Raw genomic sequence first — 27,957 nt, 5'->3', positions numbered from 1 at the left:
CTCTTGGGTTCGAGACAGCAAGCGGTGCGGACGTGCCGCGCGTGCGCCGACCCATGCTTCTGCGAGACCGTCTCGCACGGCCGTCTTGGAATGCGCGCCGTTTGCGTGACAGTACGCGCGAACAATCAGGCGTTGGGATCCAGCATGGGGCGAACATATTCGCTCGTTATCCGGTCGCGGTGAGTCGGACTTCTAGATTTGTCACACGCCCATCGGCATGTTTTGTGGATAGCAACTCGGCTAGCAGGCATTGATCTATGAAAGGTGCAATAAATGCCCTTGTGATTGTTTGCACTACTGTGTCGTTCCTTTGTCCCAAGAGCATACGGAGGAGAACCCCACAACGTAGACGCCACTATTCTTGATTTTGGGCCCTACGACGTGCCAAATGTAAGCCAAATGCAGCTGTCCTCAGTAAGCTGCAGTGCACATAGCCAGTGGACTAGTCGCAGTACCCCACGGCGGCAGCGATACCTACGCTACGTAGCAGACTGCAGATACATGCAACTGTAGTGCGCAGCATTTTCGTTGTGCACGACAGGGCTTCAGTGCATGCTTGCGCTCATCAGCTCATCTGGCCATGCTACGTGGTGCGGACTGGCTTTGTCCTTCACCACCTTGGCCTACGCATAGCAGCAACAACCAACTCGCACATTTTCGAAGCACTTTCAATAAGTCTGTCAAGGCGTATAACCAAGAGTGTCCAGGAGTGAGTGCCCGCTGGTGAGCGTGCGTGTAGTCTGACTTAGAGTTCCGCGTGGTTCGAAACTAGTTGAGCATTAAAAACTAGGAAATTAGCAAGACTCAAAGCCTATGCCATCGTTAAGCAGGGTGGCCAATGTTTAATTCCCGAAGTGAATTTATTTGAATTCTGGGGTTTTGCATGCCAAAACTACGTTTTGATTATGAGGCATGCCATAGTGGGGGACTCCGGGTTCATTTTGACACCAGGGGATCTTTAACATGCCCCCAACGCACAGGACATGAGTGTTTTCACATTTTGTCCCCATCGAAATGCGGCCATTGTGGCCAGGATTTCATCCAGCGACCTCGTGCTTGGCAGCGCCACACCACAGCCTCTAAGCCACCACGGCAGGAAAAGTTTAATTCCTACACAGGTAGCCACAGCCAAGCGTGTCCTAATGACAGTTGGCATTTTATGGAAGCACATATCGAAAGCACATGTTTTCTCACTTCAGCCTGTTTATTGCACTTGGTCGTATACATAATAATGGTAGGAAGAAGCGCATTGATCCAAACACCCTTCTTGATTGACGTCAGATATTGGCCATTAGCAGCCACGTATGGAAATCCGCTTTACAGTCAACAACCGATTTTCCGGACACTAGATTTTTCAGACATTCCCAATAGAGAGTTTTAGAATAGGGGCCCCAAACGTTTTGGGGCCCCAAAGAAATAGCGTCGAAGCCACTGCACATGCGCGAGACGCATTCGCAGAGACGCTGCCTTTGGGTTTTGCGTTGGGGACGCTATTTCACCGGTTTAGCGGGAGCTCAAATAGCGGTCCCAAAAGTTTTGCGTCAACAAACATAGCGGCACCCATCGAAGCGACGGCTCTAACCTAGCACCAAACTGGGTTTGATTCGCGGTAACACGTGCAAGCTAGAAGAAGTGACTGCGGTTATCGCTTTCTCTCAACTAGCATGTGTTATGAATATTGATTCATTAGACGCCGCTGATTCCAAATTCGAGTGCGGATTTTATGGCTCGTAGGCCTAGCACGGCTAAGCTTGGCTGGTGAAGGCACGTAAAGTTGGGTTTGTTGCTCAAAACTAAGCGCAACTAATTGTTTGCTGCTTGAAGAATAACCTCTAAATTGTAATTAAACGCGAATACACGCAAGTCAAAATTACTATTCCTAGCATAAAAAGATATATTTTATTTAATTATTTTTAATAGCTTTTCTTAGATGCCGCAGTGGCGCTGTCAGTGCAAGACGCTATCCGCAAACGCAAAGCCCTATTCTAAAACTCTTCATTCCTGCGTGCCCCAACGCTAACACCCGCAAAGCTCTTTGGGGCCCCAAAATATTGGGGCCCCTATTCTAAAACTCTCTGATAACTCAGAAACCTTCGCGGCACTGCCACATGTCCCTAAGTCAATGTATAAGAATGTCTGAAATTTCGGACGCAAAAAACCTTCGCTGTACAATTTTACAGACTTTATGCCATGACCACAGGTCTGAAACAGCATTAATCAAAGCCACTACCACCGCCATTTTGATTATCTCACTGCCTCGAAGCAGCACTCTTGCAAGTAGATCTGCCAGCAGCCGTAGCCATCACCGTAACAGCGCTAGGCCTAGCTACTTCCACATTCACTAACAAGTTTCTTGCTTTTTCGTGCTGCATTGTTTATTTAAACAATTTGCTGCTGTTAGCAATGGCACCGACTCCGCCTTTGTAATCCACGCCCCAATAGTGTCAAAGCTACGAAAACCTGGTGCGTTGCCTAATGTAGGGTCCCAAAAGTGAGCTTTGGCTCAATGCAGCAGTACTACGTGGTGAAGCGTACGTGAAGTATTACAGTGAAACATATGAGGGGGAAGGGGCAATTGTCAAGGGACATGGTCCATACACCCGTGCACCCACCGCCGCCTATCACAGCACAAGTACCAATAAGCCTAATAAATGCACTGGCAGACCTTTAGAGTTATTTCGGTTGTGCCTGTCACAATTTGAGACTTGGGGGGCAGTAAACGGTATGCATTCATTGTTTCGGACTGCACAAATTTTCTGACATTTTCGCGGCCCCTAGGGGATCTGGAAAATCGGACGTTGACTGTATTACGAAATAAAGCATCCAGAAAAGAGTGAGGTGCAGGCTTCTGTTGAAAAGAGAGAATATGAGAGAAAGGTGACTTCGCACTCCACTTGCGAGCTCCATGCACCGCGCACGACTACAAAACTTGGCTGAGATGTTCACAGCAGCGTATGCTAACCACAGACTACGTTTTTTTCATCAAGCCAAAGGGGTGGTTCAAGAGCTCTTGTATAAGGTGACCACCTACAATTAATAAGTGCTGACGGCTCACTTCCCTTCAGCCAAGGAACATAGAGAGAGAAATATATAAAAAGGAAAGGCAGGAAGGTTAACCAGATAGCAGTCTCCAGTTTGCTACCCTACACTGGGGATGGGAGAAAGGTTAGAAGCAGGTTAGCTGCCTGGTCTTGAGCTAAGGTGGTAACACCGTACGCAGCAGGAGGCACCCCCGTTTTTCAACACGTACAATATGACGTCCAGCTTCTTCTGCACCTCTGTCTTGGGCAATAAATTTTTCCAAAGTAAGCTCACAAAGCCCTTGAACCATAATTGGCTGTCAAGAGTAATGTGTCCTACCAGGTGTCAATACAGAAAGCACGGATGGGACTTCACCTCGACAATTCACGTGGGGTGGCACTAATCTAGAACTGCTGTCCACTACGACCTGGGGGGGGATTATTCTGTAAGAGTCCACCTAATTTCGACCGCAGCTGATTGGATGCAGCTGTACAAGCAAGGAGTATACGAGCGGCCCTAGCCAATCAGGAATGGCCAAAATGGACAGTCCACTAGGTGGACTCTTACAGAATACCTCCCCAGGTGTGTGAAGTGGCACAAAGCGTACAGATGCGGAATGCTCTTGCATTCTGGGGCCTCCTGCAGCAGCTTCTCTATACTCGGCGAGGATTGTGTCTAGAAATTAGAAAGCTACCACAACTATTAAAGCAAGATGCACACTCACATAGCGTCTAACAAAATCAAACTATTTGTCACAACATTCAATTTATATGCCTACGATGGCCATTAATGCACACCACCGATGAATAGGAAGAACACCTTGTGAGATGACTACAGAATAATTCTCGCACAAATGTTTAACGTAATGTTTTTGTTCTCCAAAATACAGCTATACTGAAAAAAAAAAAGGAAAGGTTACCACAGCTGAATCACAGCAAGAGCAGCGAGCTTTTACTGTGCAGCACTGCTGCTCACGAGCTTGCAGATGGCAACAGTCTTTCGCAACGTGCAGCAAGGTGGAGCTTAACAGCTGCTTCCAAGGGCTGCACTTAAAATGCTGCTACTGCTGCTGTTGCTGCAAAGTGCCCAGGGGTGCTACTCCGGACATTGTCAATTTCACTGTTTTGTCAGCTCTGATTGGTCCACAGGGCTGCTACGAACTCTCTCGTTCGCTCAAAATGCCACCATTGCAAAATCTGACGATACGGCAGAATAGCACCCCATATGCTGTGCAAGACGCACAGCACACTAGCGCAGCACAGAGTGAGCACAGACCAACTGCCTGAGCTTTCTGGGTCTTAGCGTAATCGACCTCCCCCTATAAGACTGAATAATGTAAACAGATCAGCGATTTCTCCGTCACTTGTGTTTATGAACCCTCAGCCCTAAGCACCAGCATTTTTCTGCTCTGCTTATTAGTTACTTGTGCTTTTATGAACCACGGCACTAAAACTAAAATATAAAAATTAAATTCTCGTGCTTTATTTCTGGTGCCCAGACTATGATACTATTATGACAAACGCCGTAGCAGGAGACTCCAGGTTAATTTCGACCGCCTGGGGTACATTAACGGGCACCTAAATCAAGTACAGAGGTGTTTATTGCATTTTGCCCCCATGGAAATGTGGTCGCTGCGGCTGGGAATCGAACCCACGACCTAGTGCTTAGCAGCACAACGCCATAGCCACTAAGCCGCCGTGCCATGTAACCTCGGCACCAAACACCAACATTTTTCTACTCTTGTTATTGGTGACATGTGCTAATCATTTTCGACTGCACGTTGCACACAAATGTAAATCCGTGAAAGGGAACAACTGTCCTCCACCCAACTGTAGCACAAAGCTACAAAGGAAACCCAACGGCTTTCTCAGAAAGCTTTGCAGTTAAAGAAAAATTTGTTCTGGTCCGAAATTTGAACCTGGTAACAATGCCTTACCGGGGCCGTTGCTCTACCATCTGAGCTAACTAGGAGGCTAGCATATCATAGAGCAAGGGCAAATTACCATAAAAACCCACGTATAGTACGAACCCGCATATAGTAAGAGGTGAAATTTTTGGTACGTGAAATGGGAAAAAAGGTTTTACAGTCGACTCCCGATAATTCGAAGCCGCTTAATTGGAATTTTTGGTTAATTAGAAGTGAAGTGCTGGTCCCGTCAGTTTTGCATGTAATCCTATAGAAGAAATCGCTCGATAATTCGAAGTCCTCATCCAGTAATATTGCTTAATTGGAAGTTAATTTTCAGCCGGGATCCTCAAGGTGACCGTCATTCTTTGGTAGAATGTGCAATTTTTCAAGTGTTGCAACAGTTCCCTGCTCCGCGTTGGCGTCATCGCCACCGCAGCCGCCCGCAACGCCATCCTTCTTGGAGTGGCGCGATTATTCATTGCTACGGCTGCTGTGGCCTCCGCGATCAACTTCGGCGGGAGGCGGAGCGGCTCCCGCCGGAGGCCACGCGCGGCAGCAGCCGGAGCTGATCGCGGAGGCAACGCGGGTGCCATAGGTGCACGCAGCGCCGCATACTGGCAAGGGCGAGATTGTGCAAGATTAGTCTTGCAGCGTGCGCAGCGTATGTCGAGGCGTGTGTTGGTCGAGCGCCTTTGTGCAGGTAGCTCGTAGGCTAGGTTGTTCCACGGGTGATTCGGACTTGACTGTACCTAGTCTCACAGATTATAGCCATGGCAAACCGTGGCTCTTATCGCACGCTCGACCTGGCAACGAAAGTCGAGGTTTTGAAGGAAGTTGAGAAGGGAGGTGCCGCCAAGCAAGACATAGTGCGGAAGTACGGCATCAAGCCGAACACGCTCTCAAACTACATCAAGAACAAGCGCACAATAATAGATGCATTTGAGAACGACAAGTTCAAGACTTCTCGGAAGCGAATGCGCACCGGCGCTTACCCAGAGTTGGAGAAGGCTCTGCTGGTTTGGATTAGGGAGGCCAGGGGCAACAAACTTCCTCTCAGCGGAGACATCGTTGCGATGAAAGCCCGAACGCTTGCAGCAATGTTGGGGATCGATGACTTCGTTTCGTCAGATGGATGGCTGACGCGCTTTAAAGATCACCATGACCTGATTTTCAAGAGCGTGTGTGGTGAAAAGGCATCCGTTAACCAGGAAACATGCGCCACGTGGAAGGACGGAAAGCTGCGTGAATATCTCGCCGGATACAGACCGGAAGACATCTTCAATGCAGATGAAACTGCACTCTTCTATCGGCTTCTACCAGAGAAGACCCTGACATTCAAGGACGACGACTGTGCTGGGGGCAAATGCAGCAAGGAGAGAGTGTCGGTGCTGATCGCGGCAAACATGACTGGCACGGAACGATGTCGGTTACTTGTGATCGGGAAAGCCGCAAAGCCGAGATGTTTTAAAGGCGTGAAGACGCTGCCTGTGGACTATGAGGCGAACAAAAAAGCGTGGATGACGGCCGAAATCTTCAAGAGCTGGATAAGCTAATTGGACCACAAGTTTGCTGCTTCGAACCGCAAGGTGTTGTTCCTTGTTGATCACTGCAGTGCTCACGTGAATGTGCCAGCCTTGAGTGCAATACGCCTCGCATTTTTTGCCTGCAAACACTACGGCTGTTTTGCAGCCAATGGACCAAGGCATCATCAAGAATGTTAAAGTCCTGTACAGGCGGCACCTCCTCGAGCGCATGATTTTGTGTGTGGATAGCTCCACAAAGTACGAGGTGAGCCTGCTTGGTGCCATCCACATGTTGGCGCGAGCATGGGATCGTGTGAAGCAAGAAACAATCACAAACTGCTTCAGGGCTTGCGGTTTTGTTGGCAGCTTCTTCGGAGGATGCCTCTGAAATTTCAACGGAGGAAGCGTCAACAAGAGAGCTTGACGGCACTGATTTTGGTGATGCTCTCGGGGACGTCAATTTTGAAGATTACGTCGCCGTAGACAAGGCCGTCGAAACGTGCGGTGCGCTGACGGATAGCGAAATTGTAGAGATTATTCGACCCGAGGAAGCGACCCAGGAAAGCGATGAAGATGTTGAGGGCGAGCTGCAACCTAAGGCTGCCGATGTAGCTGCGGGCCTTGCTCTCGCGGAGCGCTTCTTTGCCGCTGAAGGTAACGCGGAAGAAGCATTCCACCACATCTACAGCCTGCAGAACTTGCTTTCAGCAGCGCGATTCGGCAAGAAGAAGCAAAGCAAGATGACCGACTATTTTTCTTAGAGAAAATACTCGATTTCGACACAAATAAAGTGCTGTTTTTTGTGTTTTGTGCTTAATTGGAAGTTAGTTTAATTCGAAGTTTTTTGCGGTCCCCGTGAACTTCGTATTAACGGGAGTCGACTGTATCCGCATATAATACGAGTCAGGAAAACTCGAGGAAAACATTTATTTAAATTGCACTCCGCACTTCAATCGGTGTCTACCTCAGCTGCGCTCTCTTCGGATAGTTCCTTCTCGGACATATCTTCCCAGAGGTACTCATCCTCTGTGCCATCGAGCACGTTCAAGATGCCGCACTACTTGAATGCGCGACGCACAAGGTCCTCTGGTATGCTGGCCCATGCGTCCACAATCCACTTGCATAGCGTGGCTGGCGAAGCCGGCTTCAGTCGCCCGGTCGGCGTCACTGCAGGCTCACCTGAGCGCATCCAATCTGCGTAACACCACTTGACCGCGTTGTTGACCGGCTTGTTCACGCAAACATCTAAAGACTGCAGCTGGAATATCATCCCACCCAGGATAACAACGAGTTCAGTGCCGGATTCGTGCAACAGCTTCTTTATCGAGTCGGCCAAATGGCAATTAAATGTGTACAGCACGAGGATGGACGGGAACGACAACAGTGGGCCAGGCCGCCTACACCAGACAGACTTTATCCAGTCGAGCACAAGATTCTCATTCATCCAGCCTTTCTCATGGCATCTCATGACCACATTTTTTGGCAGCTCCTCCCGTTTAGGCAGTGTCTTGCGCTTGAAGACGACATAGGGAGAGAGCTTACATCCGTCTGCCGTGCACGACAACATGACGGCAACTCGCACTTTCTCATTGCCAGTGGACCGGACATAAACTTTTCGTGCACGGGAAGGGGCGATAGCATGTCCAGATAAACTGGCGCTTGGTCAGCATTGCCGGTTTGCCCTAGCTGGAAGTTCTTGGACTTGCGCAGCAAAATAATGTGGCGGTGGAAAGCCACAAGCAGATCTTCAAACGATTCGGGCAGCTTTTGTGAAATCGAAATTCGGCAGTATAAGGAAAATCCAGCATGGCACATGTAGCAATAAATCCAGTGCTTGCTTGCTCTAAAGGCGGAGCTTGGTAGCCCTTTTTCTTTTGCAAGCTCCTTAGCTTTTGCCTGCATAAGCTGCACGCTCTCGGTTAGGTGCGCGGCTCGCTTTTGGCGTACGAACTCCGTCGGAGCGAGTTCGATTTCTAGGAATGTCCCACTCTTTAGGCCACGAAAGCTTTTTCGCATTCCGATGCACGTAAAAAGGGCTTTCTTCTGTCGACGCCACCCGCGAATGCTTCCCTTGTTGACGCCAAACTGCCTCCCGGCCACACTGTTGCCAATGTCCTATGCAGCTAAAATAACCGTTCTCTTGAAAGTAGCTGAGTACTGTTTTCTTGGTCCGGACATCTTGGTCCTTCAATGCAGAATAAAAAAAAATGTACTCTGCGAAGCGTGGTTTGCATGTGTGCTGCCAAGGTGTGCACTCAACAATAAAGAAACGATGCTGTAGTCATGCAGCAAGAATGAAACCAAGCCGTAGCCACGCAGCAATAAGGAAACCAAGCCATAGCCACGCAGCAATAAAGAAACCAAAACTTCTAGCCCAAGTTTCTGACTGAAATTTTTTTTCGGATCCGCATATAGTATGAGGCAAAAATTTGGGCCGCTAATAATAGGAAAAAAAACTTATATGCGGGTTTTTACGGTAATCAACAGTTTAAAGCACAGGGACACACAATGTGGTGAATCAGCTCTGCGGAAGCCTGCAAGGTGGAGGAAGGTTCATGAAAATTTCCTTTGTATGCTGCCCGAGTGCTCCTCCTTGCTCTAAGCTGGGCAGAGAGAGATCAAACGGATAGCCTAAGACTAGCAGATCACTGTGCCCTTGTCCAGCAATCACTGTGCTCTTGTCCTGAGATCTGCTAGCCTCCTCGTTAGCTCAGATGGTAAAGCGACCGCCCCCAGAAGGTGGTAGTCCCAGGCCCAGACAAACGTTTCTTCAACTGCGAAGCTTTCTTTCTAAGGAACTCGTATTGGTTCCCTTTGTACCTTCATCCTACAGTCGGGTAGATGACAATTTTTCCCTTTCATGAACTTTCCTCCACCTTGCGGGCTTCTGCAGAACTGATTTGCCATATGAATTCCAAGTCAATTAAGGCCTTTGTTTTTAAACTATTCTAGCATTGGACAGCTTGTCTTAAGGCATTCTTCAATGAATTATTTTGCCAGTGCACTCACCTGACACTTCCAGCCATGCTTTGGAACATTGGCCACCATTGGCTTCACACAGTAGACATGATAGGCCTTGTCGCAGACGTCACACGTCAGAAGCCGGGCATCATCGCCAGTTTGCCTGAACACAACAAACACAAGAGTGAACTCCGAGGCTTAGTTGGTGCCTGAAGCACGACTTCCTGTGCAATATACAATTACTCTCTCAGAGAAGTGAGGAGCAGAGGACATGTCCTCTGTGTTACTTTCTTTTTTTCTTTTCATTTGGGGGAAGGGGAGGGGGGAACAGTTACCATAAGCATAAAATACACTGGAAAGTCCATACGTAACATTTTTATATGAAGATGGAACTTAAGAAATGCAAAACAAGCAAATTTCTGGCTAAGACAAACAAGTCTCAAACCCGTTTCACATGATAACGTTTTTGATTAAATAACGCCATTATTTCTTTCATTTTGCAACTCAGTTCATTAAGGTAGTCACATAGAAATTACATGTTGTACAGTCGTTCTCTTGCAGAGTAATGGGAAGTGGTGCACCACATGACAAGACAAGGCAACCACGAGCCTTCAGAATATTCTCGCATCATGTATTTTCATGTGTACTGCCTTGTCCAGCTTTGCATGCTCAAGCACACTAAGATATCGCACGCACCTGCAGCACTGACAGGTCTTGCAGTCAGGACACTGCCAGCCGAGCCGAGAGCTTGGCGTGACGACCACAGAGGGATCCAGGCAGAAACCATGGTAGTGGGCACCGCACACGGTGCAGAAGAGCAGTTCAGGCACGGACACCATCTCTTCACAGGACTGGCAGTTGGCCTGCGAACCCACTGCAGCGCAAAGCAGTCACCCGGCCGGTTAGCGAAGGGGGCCCCCTTGCATTTACAAAATCGAAGTAACTACCACGCATTACTTCATACCACCCTGGTCTTCTTTCTTTGGGAAAATCAGCTTCCCAAAACAAAGAAGGGGGGGACAATATACATGAGGATATGCATTCAGTCTGCTTCTCAGAATGAGGATAGCACCAATGACTATGACAGAGGGAGACGACAAAGCTGGCAAGGCCTAGTATATTTGCGTAGCAAGTAGCGATAGGAACCAACACTTGGATGGAGTGAATAAATTTGACATGAAAGGCTTTGTCAGGCCTTCAAGCAGAATAGCATGGATGCATGGCAGTGTCACGTGTGACAACGGTGCAGGTGACCAAGGTTTAGTTCAACGTTCAAATGGTGGCCATCGATAAATGCTGAAAAGTCAAAACAAAACACTGCAAAATGCATGCACACATATAAACACACGTACACACAACACGAATCAGGAGCCACCTTCCTGACACACACAATGCCTGTTTTCATGCAACAGACCTTTTTTCCTTATTTTATCATCAATGGATACCTCCCTCTAAAAATATTACTCCAAACGCCCGAAGTCACAAAACTACTGCAATACGCACCGTAGGACACGGCTTTGTCAGCATGGGACGGGCAGAGAAGTATCAGGGCCTTCATGTCCTGAAGGGAAGAAAGTAAGAATGAGTTCACACAGACGTGAGCAAATATTTTACGCAGTGCAATGCATGACCACACGTATAAAAAGTAAAACGAAAGAAACAGGCCATACTTACTTGAAAACAACCATAGGCTGCTGCACAAGGGAAATGAAAGATCATGCCACAGTCTGGTAAGTGGCACCGAATACTTGCTCCATACTTTTGACACCCACTACAAATCTGCAAAGTAAATGAAGAAACACTTAGAAAAATTTAGAAATACACACATTACAAACATTCAATGCAAAAAATCTTCACTTTAAGCTCAGAGCTACACCCTCTCACTCACCTAACACACACTTACATCGAATATCACTCATCGCTTTGAGAATAGTAGTATTGCGCAAATAAGATGAGAAGGTAGAAGGGAGCATGAACACAGACAGGGCACTAACTTCCAACTATTATCATTTGAAGTTAGTACACTCGAACCTTGTTATAACAACAATGATGGGAGAGCCGAAATTACTTCATTACATCCAGTATTGCCACTTCTGCAATATATGCCCAATAGAGTGCACAAAATTGTAAACACGGAAATAAGAAGACGGCTTTGCAGCCTGCAGAACCACTACATGGCCACGCATGCAATGCAATTTGAATAAAACATCAACAAAAGAATCTTCAGCGTGTGCAACAAACAACTTCATGGCATCTGACGTGACAGCTTTTAGATAGCCGCCTTCTGTTTCATTGCGACTGTCTTTTCCCCCCGCTTTCCACTTGGCTCGTTGCAGTCGAGCAGCACTCAACACACAACACCGCACTCCGCTATGTGATCGAGGAGGCAGGCAAACTTCAGCTCGTGGCTTCGGAAATTGCGCTGGCGCAATGCTATCACAGGGTCGCACCCAGCTGCCAGCCCATGCGGCGCGTCACGGATAGAGGGAGAAGTGAATGCATAGCATGGGTACGACCCCCGAGATTGCGCCGGGGAAATCTCAGAGGCCAGGCCCACCTGCAGCTACCTGCATGGCGCACCATTGAGAAAGAGGGGAGTGAATGCACTAATCTTTCGCACAGCATGGCGCAACTCATGCATGTTCGCGCATGTACTCAAGACTACGCCAGGGAGATCTCGGAGGCCCCGCCAAGTTCGGCACGTTCAGGAGAGAGAGGTCAGTGGTGAAGTGTGATAGTGAGCCACTGCTTGTGCGCAGCTATACACAGCAATGAGAAAGAACAGTGCTGCTCGACGACCTATTCGACACGGGGACATGGGACTTTTGAACTGCCGCGGCAGGCAAGTGCGGCAGACAGTACGCTTTTGCGGCTTAGTGAAACTCAACATGAAATCGGTCTATTACAATTACAAATTGCGAGTCCAAATATGCTACAGGAAAACTAAATGCTCCTGTGGAGCTTGAACACAATGAAAGTTGCTACGTGCAGCCAGCAGGACATGATACACCATCTAGAACCTTTCATTACATCTATGCCTTGACGGCAGAGCAAGAAAGAGTGAACTGCCAAGAAGCGAGAACTGAAAAGAACAGCAGATAACTAGCCCTATCCAAAGAACAAAAACATGCGCTCTAGAGCAAGGGTTCTCAAACTGAGTTCCGTGGAACCCAGAGGTTCCACGAACAGCATCTTAGGGTTTGACGAACAGTCAGAACAAATTCGACACTACGCCGTTTTTCCCTATTAACATCCACAATTTATCAATTTAAAGAACTAATTTTGCATTGCATATTATATTTAATGAAGCCACTGCATACCAAACCGGCACTTCAGTAGTCTGCAAGCAACAAGAGATCCTTGCAGCAGCGGCACACAAGGCTCATCATTGTATGACTTGTGGGCTTGTGGTAGCCATGCCGGTAACATTTAATTTGTGCTCGCAAGCGCAGCTTATAACACGTGAGCGGGAATCAACTGTGTTCTGCAAGCAGATAGCCATTGCCCTATTAAGCAGGGAGTGCCTGGCCGACCCTTGTGGTGGACAGATGGAGAAATTGGCACATTGTAATAGAGACGTGAAGTGCATTCATGCATTATCTATGGTTCATTCATGTCAGTGTCAGCAGTTTCGATACAGGCTGGTGTGCCATCACACTGTGTTGGTTCTGTAATAAAAACACGAAAACAAGCATTTCGATGAATATGTGGGGCCCCGCTGCATGCCAACTGAAATCGGGATTTAGGCTTAGCATTGTTCTTAGCAATCAGTACATCGAAGACCCTTCTGTGGCACAAATGACTTGCGACATTTGTTTGCAAAAAATAATATGGACTTTTGAACGTCCGACACTTCTTCTGAATGAAGGCACTGTTTGTGGCCCACTGTGCCTACAGCGGTAGCTGTATTGTCAGTAGGCGTTGTTTCGGTGATAAGAGTATCTTGAAAAGATAAATACAGTAGAACCCCGCTGTTACGTTTTCCTCACTGCTGCGTTTTCCCGGCTGCTACGTCGTTTTCATCTGGTCCCGGCATAGCTTCCATAGGATCCAATGTATAAGGAACCCCGCTGTTACGTAGTAGCTGTGAAAACGTTCCCGCATGATACGTCGCAACTTAGCACCCCGAACCCGCCTGGGCTAAAGTAGACAACGCACTCCAACCGCCATTTTGGCTTTTGACGAATTTTGGCTGGGCTTGGCCGGGCTTGGCTTTGGAACTAGCTGCAAGAAGCCGCATGCCAGTTCGAGAGGCCGCATGAGGCCGCCACTAAGTGGCCATTCGTGAAAAATGATCTGACTATCATCACTGTAATTACGGTCACCACACTGTTGTTGGACGGGTCGACTCACGGAGGAAGGAAACTCAGGAGAGGCCCTGACGTCACTCTTTGTGAAGCTAAAGTGAAACCGGAAGTTGGCGTTGCTCATGGCGTTGCTCCGCCTATCGGGCCTGCTCTCCTCTCTTGTTTACGTTTCTCCCACGCCGCGCTGCGCGCAACCAGGCTGCTCGGACGCACGCACTCCGCAGCAATACTAAACAATCGTTAGCACGTTAGCATGATTACGCCAAAGAGGGCAAAATTTTTCGCGGATATTCGTTCGTCCGTTGCCATTGCCGTGGCGTGGTGACGACATGGAGCACAAGCCGCATGATGCCGGGGAGTTGCCAAATCCTAGCTTTGGAGAAGCCGTCGTGGCTCTGGACCTCCTCCGCAGGTACGTCGCACCTCACAGCGACGCTGACAGCAATGAGGCCTTCCAGGGTATTGAGAAACGTGAGACCGCGAAGAAGCTTTCGCGGCCCGAAGAATGGGACATTCCCGGAAATTGAACGCAAACTGACAGAATTTGTCCGAGAACAGCGAGCCGCGCATCTTGCTGTGAGCGTGGAGCTCATGCAGGCAAAAGCTAGGGAGCTTGCGAGAGAAAAAGGCCTAACGAGCTCCACCTTCAAAGCAAGCAAGCATTGGATTTATCAGTATATGTGCCGCGCAGGATTTTCATTGCGCTGGAGAACTTCAATTTCGCAAAAGCTGCCGGAATCGTTTGAAGAGTTAGTGGTGGCTTTCCAGCACCACATTATTTCGTTGCGCAAGTTGAAGAACTTTCAGCTAGGGCAAATCGGCAATGCTGACCGAACACCAGTTTATCTGGATATGCCATCGCCCCTCACCGTGCACGAAAAGGGCTCGAAACAAGTTTGTGTCCGGTCCACTGGGAACGAGAAGACGCGTGTTACTGTCATGTTGTCATGCACTGCAGATGGCCGCAAGCTCCCGCCCTATGTCACCTTCAAGCGCAAGACAATGCCGAAAGGTGAGCTGCCGAAAAATGTCATCGTTAAATGCCATGAGAAAGGGTGGATGAATGAGAGTCTTGTGCTCGACTGGATAAAGTCCGTTTGGTGTATGCGGCCCGGTGCACTGTTGTCGCTCCCGTCCATCCTCGTGCTGGACGCGTTTCATGGCCATTTGGCCGACTCGGTGAAAAAGCTGTTGCGTGATTGTAATACTGAACTCGTCGTTATCCCGGGTGGGATGACGTCTCAGCTGCAGCCTCTAGATGTTTGCGTCAACAAGCCTTTCAAGGACGCGGTGAAGCGGTGCTACGCAGAGTGGATGCGGTCAGGTGAACCTGCAGTGATGCCGACTGGGCGGCTGAAGCGGGCATCGCCAGCCACGCTGTGCAAGTGGATCGTGGACGCATGGGCGAGCATCCCAGAAGACCTTGTGCGTCGCGCTTTCAAAAAGTGCGGGATCTCGAGCGTGCTCGATGGCACCGAGGACGAGTACCTCTGGGAGGATATGTCAGACAAGGAATTGTCCGATGCAAGCGCAGCAGAGGACAACAGTGAATGAAGTGCTGAGTCCGATTTAAATAAATGTTTTCCCCGAGTTTCTGTCACTCGTATTATACGCGGGTAAAACTTTTTTTTTTCCATTTCTCGTCCCAGAAATTTCACCTCGTATTATATTCGGGTTCATATTATACGCGGGTTTTTACGGTAATAGGTGAAGCTTTGATTGTATACCATCCCAGCTACCAGAGAGAAACAGCCACATACTATGCAGAAGGATATGCTTCCTTACACACCAGTTTCACTCATCTGAAAGGTGAAATCCACCCGTTTACTACACACACAGTAATGAGCACGACAAATTTCGCGAAACACATCAAGAAAAGCAAGCATGTGTACCTGATCACTGTGCTTGTATCTTAAATAAAACACGAAAACTAAAGATGCAGAATTACACAGCTCATGAGAAGGCCACGTGACTGCACACAAAGCACTGATGTACGACACGTGATAGTTGAGTGTACAATAGCTGCCATCTGAAACGTGCAAAGTACGCAGAAGCACATTGAATCTTTCATAATGTGGCGGCAGACACTGTACATATCTTTTTCATATGTTGCCTGCTAGCTATTTGCACTTGTCTGAGCAAAAATCTGACAGCTCTAACAGACTCTAGGCAGTCCAAAACTTGTGGCTTGTGAAAAAACGAACGACCTTCTCACAACTCTCACGCTAGTGGGCAGAGCTTCCGAAGCTGTCCGAGCAAAATCGAATGCAGCACAGCAGTTCCAAGCAGTCCGGGAATGTCAGGGACTCACAATCGAAGAGGGCCACTGTGCCCGACTAGCAAACTATCCAACGCTATGTTGTAGCATCAAGGCTAACGTTGCCAGTAATTAGTGAAATAGTTGGTGCCATTGCTGAAATTGAAGAATTCGGATGGATAATCGTTTGCTGAAATTTTTGGGCTTCCAGTGATGTAGGTGAGCACAACAGTCTATGCTCGTTACAAAGTACCCGCATACAACAGACTTCCAGATATAATGGACCATATTTCAACATTAGATTGCTCTACCTATTTTATTAATGCAACGAAGTTCACTTTTAATGGACTATTGGCTACAGCGTATGAAATTAGTGGCAATTTTTGTCAAAATCTATCGCATAAAATGGATTTTTGCCGTGTCGACAAGGGCTGACGACTTGCGAGGGTCAGCCGACGATCGCGGCTCAATATCACGCACGTGCGTTGGAAGAAGGCAGGGCGGAAGCGTGTAATCTTCTTTCGTGCACAAGGTACGAGGAGGAGGCGAGGAAAAGTGGGGGGGGAGGGGGGGGTCTACTTCGGAAGCTGCCGCTTATGGCATGGCTACCACATCTTGAAAGCAATCTGCAATGTGGACAAAGTGCACCCAGTGCCAGTAGCTTGGTATGCACTGTGCTTTCTACATTTAGTTCACATTGAAGCGAGAGACAGCACAAAGGTCAATTCGCTCGCTGCTGCTACCGTGCTTCCTCACTGCAGAATTTTGACAGCAACTTTCTGTGGTTGTCGAGCGAGATATGTTCGTGTTCACGCGTGACGCTGTGCTTGTTCATTTAGTTAGTAAGCAAGTGTTTACTACTTCATACGGACGATAAAACTACCATCCTTACTTCGCATAGCTGTCTACTAATTTGATATTGCAATCGATGCTTTGCATCTCAGGTGAAACTGCGACTTTTTGTTTGTTTATTACTTTAGACGTTCGTCATTCACTCTTCGCAATAACGTTGTTACACATCGCGACCAAAGTTTCGGAAGTGAGACGTTTCGGATATTACAGACTTCAGATAAAACGGACATATTTTGTCAGATTATCGGGGTCCATTGTAAAGAGTCGACTGTATTTTGTAAAGATCAATTGACTCTAGGTGAAACCAGGTGCTCCGTCCAGAATACTTGAATGTGCAAGACACTCAAGCTTGCTCTCCGGGGCTCTTTCTTTCGAAAGAATTTAAACTTTCCGAGCGTCACTAAACACCCCAAGCAAATGTAGCTGACCCAATAACAGAAAACATGAGAAACCAATGACGACATGTTCAGGTTTTAAGCACCCAAGATTGAAGCCCGTAAATCGCAGGTGACGACAATTACAAGTTTTCTATTCTGTCCCATCTGCCGTGACGACACGACTGCTTTCTAGCACATCATGGATGAACACACCATCATCAAGAGCACAAAATAAATACCACCTTGAAAATGAACAATTTAACCTTAATTAAAGCCAACTCATACCTGAGACATTCCATAGAAGACAGCTTTGTCAACGTGAATGAGGCTGTCATCTTCTCCAGGGCAAACACCTTCCGACCATGCGGCACAGTTTCGGTGAACATACGTATGGCCTGAAAGAGAACATCATGACTGCTGCACATGAATGCTACAATGACGTGGCAAAATGCACCACGAGACACTACGGAGCAGTTACAATGTCAACCTATAATCTCTCTTCACAACCGCACTAATGATTTGGTACATTTTCAACAAATTATTCTTTTAGATTTTAGCTGCGCACATAAAGCTTGCTTTTTTCCAATTAAAGCTTTGCGCACTGTCAATGGTCCAATCAGCACCGATCTTATCACCGTTGTCAATGTTGGCTAAGGAATAGAATCAAGCAAAAGGAATTCATGCATTATACCAGCCCAGCATCTCAACTCAGCTATATGTTATTCGGCAAAAGCCCGCTTTCAAGTCTTGCTATTCCCATACCTGAAGGCTCAAATATTGCCCCAACATCAGGTTCTTCTGCAAAGCCCACTGTCAGCATCTCTTCAGAGCTATTTGGAGGCTTGAACTCGGCAGACAGTCGAGAGAGAGGCTTCCCCCTGCAATACAAAAAAACACCAAGATGATACCAGCGCAACTGTCTATGAAAAGCTTCAAAACATGGTAAGCCTAACAAGAACAAGAGACTGCTCGCATCATCCTTTCTTTCTTACGCATCACGCCATAAAGAGACAGTAAAGAAAAACACCAGAGCAGTTTAGACTGATACAGTGTTCCTTCAAAACTCTATTTTCTAGTTTATCTTCTTTTCTGGTTTATTAAGCCTCCTCTCACATAGGAGTGGCTTTTATTTGGGACTGTAAAAGTGAAATTTACTAATATCGCTCAATTCATTTTTCGCTTTAGTGTGCCTTTATTGTGTGCCTAAATCAAAGTAACGCATGAGCATTTTTGCATTCTACCCGCATCAGAATGCAACCAGGGCAGCCAAAGAGCTGCCCTGGTTGCATTCTGGTTGCAGAGAGCTGCCCTTCCCTCGTGCTCAGCAGCAGAATGCCACAGCCAACTGATCCACTTCAGCAGTTGCAGAGACGATACATACCTGGATAGCCGGAGCCCCTTTCCACCTCGACGCACAGGGGGCGTGGTGCTCCCTTGCAAGGTGGGGGTGCGATCCTCGGTGGACAAGGCCCCCCGCTGCACCAGCTTGGCCGCCCTGCGGAATGGCTGGAAGCCTAGGGTGGGCTCGAAGCGCACCAGCTTGCCCTGACCCATGGAGCTGCTCTCGCCCAGGTTGCACAGTGCACACACACGCTCAGATCTGCATTTTTGACAAAGAAAAAAAAAAAGGCTGTTGTAGCACAGCACATGCATGTATGCGCAGTAGGCCGTAAAAGCAACTGAGCAAATAGGGTATTTACCAGATTGTAAGTCGACCTCTTTTTTTTTTAATTTGAAAATGTGAAATGGGGGGGTAGACTTACAGACGTAAGCAAAGATGGCACCACAAGAAAAAGCGAGACCAACAGGATATCAGGGGAGCTACAACGTAGTTCCAATTTTATGTTTGCCCTACAGCCCTACCTGTAGCTTTCTGCTATCCCGTGTGTTTTTTCGCTTTTTGGGAGGGTTTTTCAACATTTTTTAGAGTTTTACAGCGCACACAGCACTCAGGTGGGGGTGTCGATAGTTCATGAAAGTGCCACTGTTCCATTTGCAACGGCACCCTCAGAACAGTGGCGCTTGCGGGGAGTATCGATAGTTCGTAGAAGAGCAGACATCGCTCGCGGCACACATTTCTCTTTCCCCGTAGCTCTTTAGTTTCATGCGTTCATCTGACTGCCAGCCATGTGCTACTTCCATGCTTCCTCAGTCATCACAAATGCTCCGAGTCCACTAAACATCGGCGCTCGTTCAGAGCGGCGTTAAAGAGGGCTGCCATCCTTTACACTGAAGAAACAAATAACTGCACAACGGGCCGCAAGTTTGGTGTTTCTTAATGGGTGGTGCGAGAGTGACGACGGCAGCGAAGCAAAATTTTCCCCTGTGACAGCAAGCGAACAGGTTTCCGCAGGCCTAAGTTGGGACGCTTTCCGGAGCTGAAGGCCAAGCTTGCGATGTATGTCGCCGAAATGCGTGATCGGTCTCTGTGAGTGACCTGTGACATGGTCATGAGACAAGCCTGGATGAATCTTCACCTTTTAAGGACCTGCTCCGCCGTGAGTACGAGTGGCTGGTGACAGAGGACCGCCAACTTACGCCAACCAGACATGTCAAAAGAGCCCCCCTGACGGCTCTGTGTCGTTGGGTGTTTTCGGTGAGGACTTATGTATGTATGCAAATGCACCTATGTATGCAAATGCAGAATTTCGCTGGATGGCGACGTGCTGTGGGACCGTAGCAGCAATGACGATGGCAGCACTAGCGAGGAGGAGTAGTCCAGTGACCATGCCAGCTACAAATAAATTTTCGTTATGGAATGCACCTGCGGGTATGCTCTTCTTTCTTTCTTTTTTTTTTCCTGTCACTTGCCATATGGGGGGGTTGACTTACATTTGAGTCGACTTACAATCATGTAAATATGGTACTAAAATGCAATCATTCATTACATGTGGAGATGCTCAACTCTCCCGCACCCCCTGATGTCGTTTTCCCAATATGGCTTTCGCGTCTCCTGTAATCTAGCTTCTCTACATAGGAGGTCGGTCTGGTTGCAGCACATCAGAAGAAATGGCACAAGTGTTGTGCAGCTAACGCCACCTAGCGGAGGAATTACTTGGGCGCAAAGGGGAATGGGCTCTTCCTCCTTGGCTTGGGTTCGGCAAACGAAAAAGACGTTGTTTGCGCTCACCCAGTGTTCGCGGGACTGTCCTGTGAAAGGCTTAGGAACAGAACACCAGAATGGACGAACAGAATTGTTCTAATGCGCCACCGTCTGTGGGACCGTACATGCAAACGATTAGGCGTTGGTGTCCAGCATGGCAGCGCACATGTTCTCTCGCTATCTGGTCGTGATGAACCAGACTTCCTCAATTTTTCGCATGCCCATCAGCACGTTCTATGGGTAGTAATTTGTCTAGCAGGCATTAGTGTATGAAAGGTGTAATGCCATTTTGATTGTTTGCGTTACTGTGTTGTCATTATTAAGTCCCAAGAGCATGTTTGAGACACCACATACTTGACATTACTTTCCACCCAACCTTTACTATAAAATCACACAAATACAGAAAAAAAAAGCTGGCTTGGTTCTATCAGTGTGTTCTCTGCAGCTGTTCACATGTTCATAACTTTCTATCAACTGCATTTCAAAATTTTTATCAGCCATCTTCCCTCGTTTTCTTGTAAGGACAACAGTGACAATACTGAAAACTCGCTCAATATGCGCATTAGAGGGATGGGCACTGTTGTAACATTAGAACACCTTGCACACAAGATCGTAGCTACTTGATGCCATGATGCTTGCTCTGGGTCCATTATTAAGCGCAGTGATAATATGCGAACATATTAAGTCGCTCGTGCGTATCTTTGTTCGTTGCGTCGAAGTCGTTCCTCGCCACGTAGTTTATCAGCCTCGTTTGGCTCGCTGCCGAAATGGAACATGGACGATCCACCCGCTGATCATCGGCAATGCACGATGTTGCCAGTGAAATGAAAGCGCATTGCTATAGGTTTGGAAACAAAGTGCTTCAAACTGATGAGGCGATCGCCGTGAATGTGTTAGCATCGGATAGCGACAGTGACAGCCATGATGGCAGCGCTGATGCAGTAGGGCAGGCTGTCTCAACACTGTCCCTGGAGGAGGTCCTGTAGTTGATTCAGTCCCTCATGGGGGCTGAATCACGCGGACTGAGCGAGGGACCTTCCACTTCACTACGTGGAGCACCTGGATGCCTTGGAGAAAGATGTCAGCAAGCTTCGCGTAAAGGAAGCAAAGCTGACGGACATGCGGTTTTCTCCTGCAAGCCACACGGAAGTACGTGACAAGATGCTTGTGGCGATCTCGTCCCAGCGTTTCCTCTGGATTTCTCAAGCTGAGATGCTGCCCCAACAACCTTCTCATATTTTTTAAAAGGTGCCTTTTGGGGCCACCAAAGAGATGCTTCAGCAGAGCTCGTATGTTACGTGCCGCCCGTGACTCCTCTTTGCAGTTGGTATAGCAGTGTTTCACACATCACTTACAGCGCATACATAGACAAGGTACCTTCTTCATCGTTCTTTTGGCACCTGTTTCAAACAACGGAATACCAACTGGCCCGTACCCAAACCTTGCTTCGCTATAGCAGTGCCATTCTTGAATGCCGACAGCAGCGGCTTGTTAACAACACGCGATTGGACATGCGATTGGAATGCGCAGGAAGCAGAGTCAAACAAGTTAACACGATAAGAAGCCAGATGGAGAAAGGTGGTGGGGAGGAGAACTGGCCTACCCGTCATTATATTTTTCTCGGAACAGCTATGCCATCCCCCATTTTGATTTTTCTTTTTTCTTGCAACCCAGTTATAGCAATAGAAATTTCATGGCACTTGAATGTTGTTATAAGTGGGTTCAACTGTACAGAGGAACCCCCATAATACAACTTTCTCAGAACCATGCGAACATACCATATAATCTGGGCATTGTATAATCCAACCAACAAAAGTTATGTCACGCACAAGAATTGTGAGGAGCTAATATTTAAGCTGTAAACTAATACTCTGCATAACTCAGAAACCAAAACCGCCAAGAAAGTAAATTCGAAAAGAACACTGCACTGCAGGTGGCAATCGCGCTTTATTGGAGAGATTTAGCATACAGTGTACCGTGATCTGCGCCAGCCGGCATGTTAAAACGTTCTTTCACCACTTACAGAATTTGCATAAACTGGTCAATTTCTTACGGACTTTCTCTGAACCACACCGCAAGAGCTGTCTTTCAAGTGCAGCGATGTCTGCAAGGAGGTCACCTACATTGGCATTGCCTGCACAGACGAATTTCCTGTTATCGATGCAATGCAGCACGTGCACCAACGTGGGCACAAGCACGGCAGAATCTTTGGCATCGCCCTTGTCTGAGGTGGCATTCAGCAATGTCGACACGACAGTACGATCCGTGGGAAACCGGAAACTCAATGGCACGCGCTTGAGAAGTCTTGTGTACTTGCGTGTAAACAAATCTCCGAACTGCACGTGTGAACGCACATGTCTGATACAGTCTGCAGGCCTCTCAGTGGCTGATTGGTTGGATTTCTGGGTATACTTTCGTGCTAGCCATGCGTGTTGGGGCAGTATTCTCGGTCGACCACTTTCACAGATCGTTTCGCTTTCGAGTGTTTTCCGTGCTCCATACTGCGTCACCTGTTACAGGCTTGTTTTCTCAATAATGCAACTGGTTACATGCAATTTCTTACTGAAAAAGGTAATTGAATTACAGTGAATGTTACCCCACAATACAAAGTAATAGATTATCTACAAAACTAAATATGTAGTTGATTACAATTAATTAGTTACATGTAACTCGTTACATACAAGTCTGATTTCTAGCAGGACTGCATAAGAAACAACTAAGCAGCAAATTCAGAAGCAAAGCAATGAGATTGTTCTTTTTCTATTTTAATATTGTAGTGCGTGCTTCAGTGCACGGTACTCACCCTTCTGGTGACATCTCGTCTTGCTTCTCATGCGGAGATTCTCCATGACCAGGTTGATCATAATGTGCTGCAGTAAACAGAAGCGACAGAACAAAGAATCACATGCCTGCCAATGAGGAACATGTTTAATTAAGAGACAAACAACTTTTAGCTTTTATATACCCCCACTGTAAAACTTAACCCAAACAACACATATCTCTCGTTCACTTTTGATATCGGCTGCCTCATGACTTGGGTACCCAAAATCTACGGCATATCAGCAGTGTGTAGTAGCTGAGCGCATCAGAATTGGGTAAGTACAGCATTTTGTGACGAGGAGACTTGTATGGGAACCTGAAATGCGTGAAACACATTCATCTTATGCAAAGATGTGACTGATACATTAACTTTTCTGCAGAAGTGGCTGCACTTAGGTGAGTGCGACTTATCTACCGGAAGATACGGTAGATAATAGCAAAAGCAAGCTTTAAGTCTTTAAAATGTTTAAGTAAACACACATTAACCACACTGTTACACATTGCAGCACAGTCAACTAAGTCAATTCACCTGCTTCACAGACACAGCAGAGATAATGAAAAATGTGTAATGAACTTTTAACAGTTATTCACCGTAAAATACCAAATGTAATTTAGTCATGCATAGATTCTATGAAGTAGTTCACACAGCTTTGCATCATGAATTGCAGTGTTGATCATATAATGCTCTGCTACAACTTTTCTGCAATTGTGTGGCCCAAATTAACAATACTAATAACTGCAACCTCACAGAAAAAAGTTCAGTACTGAATTTTGACTTCTTATTAGGCTGCAAAAGGACACGCATTTGATTTGAGCTAACATTTAGCTATCCCCACACCACTAGCAAACATACCAAGAGTGAAATGGAATAGGCAAGCAAGCAAATAACAATGGCAAATGGTTTTCCTATGAGCCTCTATGATAATCACACTTTTAACATGCCCAACTTTCTGTCCCCTTCTACCCATGACTGCCTGCAAGTAAAACATGACTGGAAGATGTCATGGGCTGCATGCTGCCCAGTGGAGGATCACTTTACCCAGCAAAAATCAAGAACATCAGATTGTCACTGTCTTCATGCAGTTACAGCTTATCCTTTCTGTGCTCTAATGCCAAGAAACAGACTTTACAGTCACTCATTGCCCTACAAATTAATTGTCATCACACTTTCACACTTTAGAGAGAGACACAGAATTCCTAACAGCGTAGCGTACAGAGCAGTGCGCATCGTCTGGGAGATCTGTCAGCAGCAGATGTGAATCGCGCCTACGCGTCACCTACGCATTTGCTCTCCTGATCTCCAGATTAGCGATGCAGTCACGGCACACTTCGCTCCATTTGCAATGTGCCGCAAGAGATCGATTGTCTGCTTCAGCCAATATATCATGAACCGAAAACACGTATAGAGCTACGTTCAAATTTCGCATTAGGGAGTATCGTAATCACCAGATAATTTTTTTAACTTGCATTTAAATCTAACTATGCGAGGGTTTTTGCCCCCACTGAAATGCAGCCACCATGGACGGTACAACTGAGTACAACAATGCACATAAAGGACACCCACAACACATGGAGAAGCGCTTGTTCACGTGTTGTATGCTGTTGCTCAGTAGCGCGCTGCAATTCAACATGTACAACTCAAAGCTTAGCCCTTCTAGCGTTTGAAGAACCTGCTTTAGCGCACTTCTCAAGTGCCATAGCACACGTACCACTGTCAGACATGGACATGCTGGCTTGAGGCGTCAGCGGGGGTTGCGCTGAATGCTCCAGCTCCATATCATAGGAGGCCGGAGGCTGGTCCAACAAGGAACCACCAGGTGGCGTTTGGCCGCTGCTGCCTGCCAGCGACAGCAAGCTCGGCTTCCGTGATCGCACCCTGGGCCGGCCAGGGAAGCTATGACTGGAACAGGCACAAACACATCTCAGTCAAGTTTGTCACCTGTTCTTTGAAATGGCACTAAATTATTAGTTTAGTGCAAGCTAAACCAGTGCTGAAGTCTCATACATGAAACAGCCAAGGTGGCTTTCTAGAGATTGGTTCAACTACCCTTTAGAACATCTGGAAGTGGGGAATCTGATGTGACTTTGATGAAGAGTGCTCACTGTAACTAATTATTCATATCCCTGACACCATTTGCGAATTTTTCTATATAAATTCCTAACTAGGAACCGATGACAGAATGCTGAGAGCAAGCCAAGGCACTGAGAATACAACAGCTAAAACAGAGGGCGAGCAGAACAGAAAAACTAATTGGAAACAGTAGCAATGCACAAGAATGGAAACAAACTGATATGAGAGGCTATTGCTGAGGTTTGCCCTCTGCAAATGCATACCTGCCAACCAGTGAACTTTTAAAATTCGTAAAAATTCTGCAGACACAACAATGAACAAAAAGAGAGGGGAAAGAATGAATTTTTATGCAGTCTGCCCTAAGCACACAACTTTTGTGCGATACAAGCGCAGTTTATTAGCAATTATTTACCTTTAGACACAACATGCAAGCAGCAGAGAACTTGGAACAGCAGAGACTGATGAGCAGTGCATTGCTTTTAAATCACAGTGACTTTCTCGGCAACTTCCCTGTTGCTGATTTCATCTACTTCAGGAACTTGTCTGGATAAACTGGCTCGAAGCGATAACCCTCTAATGCCCTTTTACTGGCTTCAAAGAGTATGGTCGGAGACTGATGAGCAGAAGTTCTTCCCAAACAACATTTGTTCTGTTTTAAAACCTCACATAACAATCGTAAAAACATAACGATCCTAAATTCGTAAACTTGACAGAAAATTTAGTAGAGTTGACAGGTATGCAAATTCTCCTCGTGTTACAGGCAGGCTCATTTGCTGCTTACCTTTGCCAAACATTGTCTTAAGGACCAAAAGTGGGGACCAAAAGGTGTTGGTTCAGGTCTACCGGTCAGCCAGGGAGCAGAAATGAATTACATAGATCATTTGGTTCATGACACGGTTTGATCAACACCACTTCTCATGACAGAACACATAGAAGTGTACTTCACATGCTGTTTCAAGCAATGGCAGACAGCCTGGCAGAAGCAAGAGAATAAAATGACCATCCATGAATGACACGTCCTTGACAAGGTAGAAAGCAAAAACCACATACACAGATGCACAGCTTCTGTGTATGTCCTGTAGTTATAGTCTAATCCATCGTTAAGATGCTTTAATCTGCACACAAAAACACGACAAAGGAACTACGTCTCAATGATAATTCCACAACACTGTCCTGAACAATGCGATACAATTTGGATAGCACTAGCTCAGCTATAAGCTTTTACTATCAACTGTGCAATATTAGCCACATAATAAGCATATTGGAAAATCAACCCCACTGAATGCAGCAATGCGAAACGTAGAAAAACCTAACAAAGACACGGAGGTGAATGACAGCGATGACAAGGATCATGTGACGCATTCTGTCCACAGTTACTGCACTGGTTTGCACCAGTGGTGAGGGCCTTTAGGACGGTTTCTCTTCGAAAATATGCTGCTGGCAACGTAGGCTAATGCTGCATCTTTCAGACAGATGTATGGCCAATAAAAAAAAAAATCAACCCCATCCTTGCTTCAATATGCCTTTGACGACTCTCCAAGCTATCGAAGGCTTAAAGAATCCTCGCGTGTCGCAGTTGTTGTGACAAGATAACGTCTAAATTTTCCAGTTTGAGGAAGCTAATCTATTTACACGCCAGTGCTTGTGCCCAGTCATTCATTTGTAATTCAGTTAAACCTTGTTAGGATGAAGTTGATTATAACACGAAAATAGCTTTGCTATATTCTGTGTTCGTATATACCGATATCGGCGAGAAACATTTTAGATTTACTTTGTTATATCAGTGTTTACGTAGAGGTTCAACTGCATGAAAATAAAGACAACTGGAAAAGTAAAACGCAACACCGGGGCAGCTTGGACTAGTCTGTATACACAGAAGAACAGCACAAAAAGACGAAGGACAAGAAGGGGAACGCACAGGAACACTTAAAGGTTATTCTTAGCAAAGAAAATTTCACTGGAATCACACATTTCCTCAAGAGACACACTTATAATGGCAGGGTGTATATCAATTCAATACTTAAATCAATAAAACAGGCACGTTTACTCTTAGTTCTGTAGCTTTGTGCAACCTTTCAAGTGAAGTGCTTTCTCAGCGAGCCAACAGAAAAGTTAATTCCTTGCATAGGGAGTTGCACTGGCCTAACAAGACATGCCTCTATTTTAGACTGTCTGCATATTTTTAACATATAAAGAATACTTGCACTGACTAGGCTAGTGCACAATCTTCTTCTGCAAAACAAAAAGTTAGTTTTTCACTCTTGCCTATGGCATAAAGGATATACTGATAGCATATCGAATAGCAGATTATATCAATGGAACTTTACAGGTGCATCAGGTCATGCATTCCATTGCTTTCTCCTTTGCAGACACAGGCACTGCAGTAATTTTTCAACTGCCTTTCATTCGTGAGTTATGCGACCGAGCACACACTGATTTATGTACCCTTGCAAACTAAGAAATACCAATCAGCGGCTTTTGATTCCATGCCACTTCTCTCTATACTTCCCACATGATAGTTGCCCAGTGTGCATCTGATAAAATATTCTGAACATTTTTTTGTTTAAAATATACATATTTTATTCTATTAAATAAATTAACCATTAGAACAGTGCAGTACAATAGATTTGTTATGAGAAGGTCATTGGCACAGTTTCATAGAGGCCACCCATAAACAATGTTATTATCATCAGCCCATGCAAGTCCATTTTTGAAAGACCTAGCTATCACCAGTAACACATAGCCCTGCGTTAGGC

The 27,957-nt window shown here is 46.6% G+C and overlaps 1 protein-coding gene across 7 annotated transcripts in view; it reads right to left on the bottom strand.

Moving 5' to 3' along the window:
* The window catches only part of LOC139059125 (histone-lysine N-methyltransferase 2C-like), a 243,738-nt gene that overhangs the window by 208,213 nt on the left and 7,568 nt on the right, over nucleotides 1–27,957 (bottom strand). For all 7 annotated transcript variants that reach the window (XM_070537047.1, XM_070537052.1, XM_070537053.1 and 4 more), the window contains exons 3-11: nucleotides 24,840–25,030; nucleotides 23,114–23,180; nucleotides 18,589–18,807; nucleotides 17,970–18,085; nucleotides 17,493–17,602; nucleotides 11,089–11,193; nucleotides 10,918–10,975; nucleotides 10,111–10,288; nucleotides 9,463–9,577 (exon numbers count right to left, since the gene is read on the bottom strand). In XM_070537047.1, coding sequence (XP_070393148.1) covers nucleotides 9,463–9,577; nucleotides 10,111–10,288; nucleotides 10,918–10,975; nucleotides 11,089–11,193; nucleotides 17,493–17,602; nucleotides 17,970–18,085; nucleotides 18,589–18,807; nucleotides 23,114–23,180; nucleotides 24,840–25,030 — 1,159 coding nt within the window. The remainder of the gene's footprint in view (nucleotides 1–9,462; nucleotides 9,578–10,110; nucleotides 10,289–10,917; nucleotides 10,976–11,088; nucleotides 11,194–17,492; nucleotides 17,603–17,969; nucleotides 18,086–18,588; nucleotides 18,808–23,113; nucleotides 23,181–24,839; nucleotides 25,031–27,957) is intronic.

This window comes from Dermacentor albipictus, chromosome 4, assembly GCF_038994185.2.
Source record: "Dermacentor albipictus isolate Rhodes 1998 colony chromosome 4, USDA_Dalb.pri_finalv2, whole genome shotgun sequence".
Classification (NCBI taxonomy): Eukaryota; Metazoa; Arthropoda; class Arachnida; order Ixodida; family Ixodidae; genus Dermacentor; species Dermacentor albipictus.
The sequence above is the reverse complement of the archived record's forward strand: the minus strand, read 5'-3'. Positions and strand labels throughout refer to the sequence as shown.